Source organism: Aplysia californica, unplaced genomic scaffold, assembly GCF_000002075.1.
Source record: "Aplysia californica isolate F4 #8 unplaced genomic scaffold, AplCal3.0 scaffold00207, whole genome shotgun sequence".
NCBI lineage: Eukaryota > Metazoa > Mollusca > Gastropoda > Aplysiida > Aplysiidae > Aplysia > Aplysia californica.
In genome coordinates, this window is record NW_004797477.1 from 588,224 (window position 1) to 591,657 (window position 3,434).

Sequence of the window (3,434 nt, forward strand, 5' to 3'; positions counted from 1 at the left end):
CACAGCTAGCGACTCACTGTTGACCGCTACAACAACCAACAACACTAAGGTACGTACACAGAGCTCCTGTACAATAACACATTGTTGAACGCCAATAGCAAGCAGTAATTATCATCATGGGACATATACACATCCATGGACATATTAAACATGTTCACAGCTATCACCAGTTTGGTACAATCACATTCGGGCATTGCTTTTAATAGACAGTGACGTCACTCACAGGTTCTGGTGACATCCATGGCGTCATGGGTTTCTCCCCATAGTCCAACAATGGTTTTTATCATGTCCTTATTTCAAAACGTTTAATGAATGTCGTTTCATTCCTCATTCCTTCTGCTCTAAAAGTACAGAGAATCTTTTTCTTTTCCTTCCAGATTCACACGTCAACGTGTTGGTGCGAACGTTTTTATTTGACACTGATGTTTCCTGATGGTTTTGTTGTTCCTGTTGTTGTTGTTGTTGAAGATTGTTTTCTTCTTCTTCTTCTTCTTCTTCTTCTTCTTCTTCTTCTTCTTCTTCTTCGTCGTCGTCGTCGTTGTCATCGCTGTAGCACTGGTCACTAAAAAGGTCACCGCCAAGTCTTTCCCAGCCCGTGGGCAGATATCAGAACCCTGGAGGTCGGTGACACGTGTCATGTGATCACCACTCACGATAACGGCTAGGAGCCGGTTCTACAGGACTAACCAGGCGTAAGTAAAATCTCATCCTGCTCCTTCCGTCGTTCTATTCCACGACAGTTCTTGTTCCACAACCGCTGATTCCTTCATTACAATGCAGTTCTTCCAATCAATTCCTAGCAACCGTGAATTCATTACGACCTCTTATTTATTGCGATCTCCCACCCACCCCCTCTAACTTTTCTTTTTTTTTCACCCCAACCAATCGTTTCTTTTGCATTTTGGATTCCCAAGGGTGTGCTGGTAGATCAGGAACAATCCAACAATGACGAACATTATTTTCCCCTGTCAAATTTATGATAAGTTCCACAACCTAGCTCCGACCCCACAGGCACAACCCAGTACAGGAAGAAAAAATAAATCAACATACTCTAAAGAACATCCACTAAAGAAATTAATATGATTGTGAGTACAATTTCATATTAAAGCATCTGTTCCAAAAAGGAAAAAAAAAGAGAAAAGAAACGTTTTTCAGGATTCTGCTAAACATTCTACCTCAACACTGAGAACTGAAGACAATAGAACTAGCACTCTCAAGGACCAAGTCTTGAGTGTCTCGGTTCTCTTACCTTTTAGGCTTTAATTAAATAAGTAACGGATTCTTCTGGCCCCAAATCAAAACTGCACTAGCCACTTACATTCTTTCGTAACCTCCATACTTTTTAAAATTGAATTTTCCCAAACTAAATACACAATTAAACTTTTTTTTTTAGAGGATGAAACTATTAGAAAATGTATTCCATTGAAATGAATTGTCTTTCTCAACAACATGACGACATGTCGACGAAGGTTTACATTTCGTTCTCCTACGACTACGAGTCCCAACTTGCGCTCAACCTTCATATTTTACGCCGGAACCCATCGGTGTCGTTCGTGGTGTACATTGTCGGTGCGGGGAAACCCAGTGTCTGATGACCATGTCGAACGTTCTCCAGTCTTTTCACCACACTCCAACCCCGTGTGGGAATCTTCTGCTATGGTGCTCCTCAATCAACACACGCTGCCCTTAGACTTGTTCTCTGCACGGCGAGGGCTGTTTATGTGACTGTGTATGTAGTAGTGAGCAGAACTAGTTGTGATCGAAACTGTTTGCGTGACTCTGTATGTAGTAGTGAACGTAGTAGTGAACAGAACTGTTTGTATGACTCTGTATGTAGGAGTGAACGTAGTAGTGAACAGAACTGTTTGCGTGACTCTGTATGTAGGAGTGAACGTAGTAGTGAACAGAACTATTTGTATGACTCTGTATGTAGTAGTGAACGTAGTAGTGAACAGAACTGTTTGTATGACTCTGTATGTAGGAGTGAACGTAGTAGTGAACAAAACTGTTTGTATGACTCTGTGTGTAGGAGTGAATGTAGTAGTGAACAGAACTGTTTGCGTGACTCTTGTGTGTAGGAGTGAACGTAGTAGTGAACAGAACTGTTTGCGTGACTCTATATGTAGGAGTGAACGTAGTAGTGAACAGAACTATTTGTATGACTCTGTATGTAGTAGTAAACAGAACTGCTTGTGTGACTTTCAATGTAGTAGTGAACAGAACTGTTTGTGTGATTTGTATGTAGTTCTAAACATAACTACTAGTGAACAGAACTCTTTGTGCAACAGTTTCGTGACAACTTTGCTAAACAGTCCATCAGCCTCCAGGTACCATGTCGCATACCTCGCGTGCAACGTTCTGTACTTTTACCTTTTTCAGACGGTGTTGGTCACTGTTATTGCTTGGCTCATAATTTACAAAACAACAGAATCAGAGACCATAGGCGCACAGTATTTCACACTGATACTTTCGTCTACAATGTCTCAGGGTGGCTTTGAAACAGGAAACGTAGCCTAAGATCCACGTATATACTTCATATCACACTCCACACGCAGCAGGGCTACCCCCCAACCCAAACCACCACACACTCCACTCCACTCCAACACCATCTGCTGGACACAGCTTTTTCTCTCTCCATCCCAAGCTCGACACGACAGTCAGGTGGGCACTTTTCCAACAAATCAAATCTTCCAACGAAGAACTTGAAGTGACGTCAGACAGAAGTGGGCGGGGCTTTGGAATACTTGGTGCTCTGTAGTGCAGTGGTCTTGCCGCACTTGTGGCACGTGGAGGTGTGCAAACACGCACAACTCATCTGGATGAGCGTGTTCCTGAACTGCGTGCTCATAGCGATGTACGTGATGAAGTTAATCGCACTGTTGATGAGGGAGAGTAAGTCCACGAAGTCCCCCAGCTTGGTGTAGACGGTGAGGAAGAACTCCTTCACGAAGATGCAGAGAAGGAGCAGGATGGACTGCGGCAGTTCGGAGATGATGTATAAGGCGATGATAGCTAAGAGCATGATGGTGGTCCTCCTGGTCTGGTTGTTTCCTCCATTGTTGTTGGCTCCGTGGCCTGATCCTCCTCGCAGACGCCTGGAGCGTTGGTCGGCGTCTCTGAGCGTGTGAAGCAGAAGCCCGCCGAAAATCGAGATGAGAGTGATGGGGATGATCTTTCCGGCGATCGGGTAAACGAAGAAGGTGAGGGTGTGCAGGAAGTCGCCGTCCTCCTGACCAAAAGTGGGGGTTTTGAGGTGCCAGTGGACGTTTCCTGTCCGGTTGTGGTAGCAAGGCTTGATCCCCGTCACCAGCCAGTTGGGGATGAAGAGAAGAGCGGAGCCGATGAAGGTGACGACGATGATGATGAGGGTGGAGCGGCAGTCGAAGGTCTGGGCGCCGCGGGCCGTGGGGCGGACGAAGAAGTAGCGCATGGCC

General features: G+C 45.0%; 1 protein-coding gene across 1 annotated transcript; it reads right to left on the bottom strand.

The window, feature by feature from the left end:
- Positions 1–497: 497 nt before the first annotated feature.
- LOC101853090 lies at positions 498–3,430 on the bottom strand. The gene has a single exon (XM_005099265.3). It carries the CDS (start codon positions 3,428–3,430, stop codon positions 2,714–2,716), a length of 717 nt encoding a protein of 238 aa, XP_005099322.1. The 3' UTR covers positions 498–2,713.
- Between the last annotated feature and the right edge of the window lie 4 nt (positions 3,431–3,434).

Bases quoted from the DNA above. Each gene is read 5' to 3' on its own strand.
- LOC101853090 (XM_005099265.3), bottom strand. From the start codon at position 3,430: ATGCGCTACTTCTTCGTCCGCCCCACGGCCCGCGGCGCCCAGACCTTC.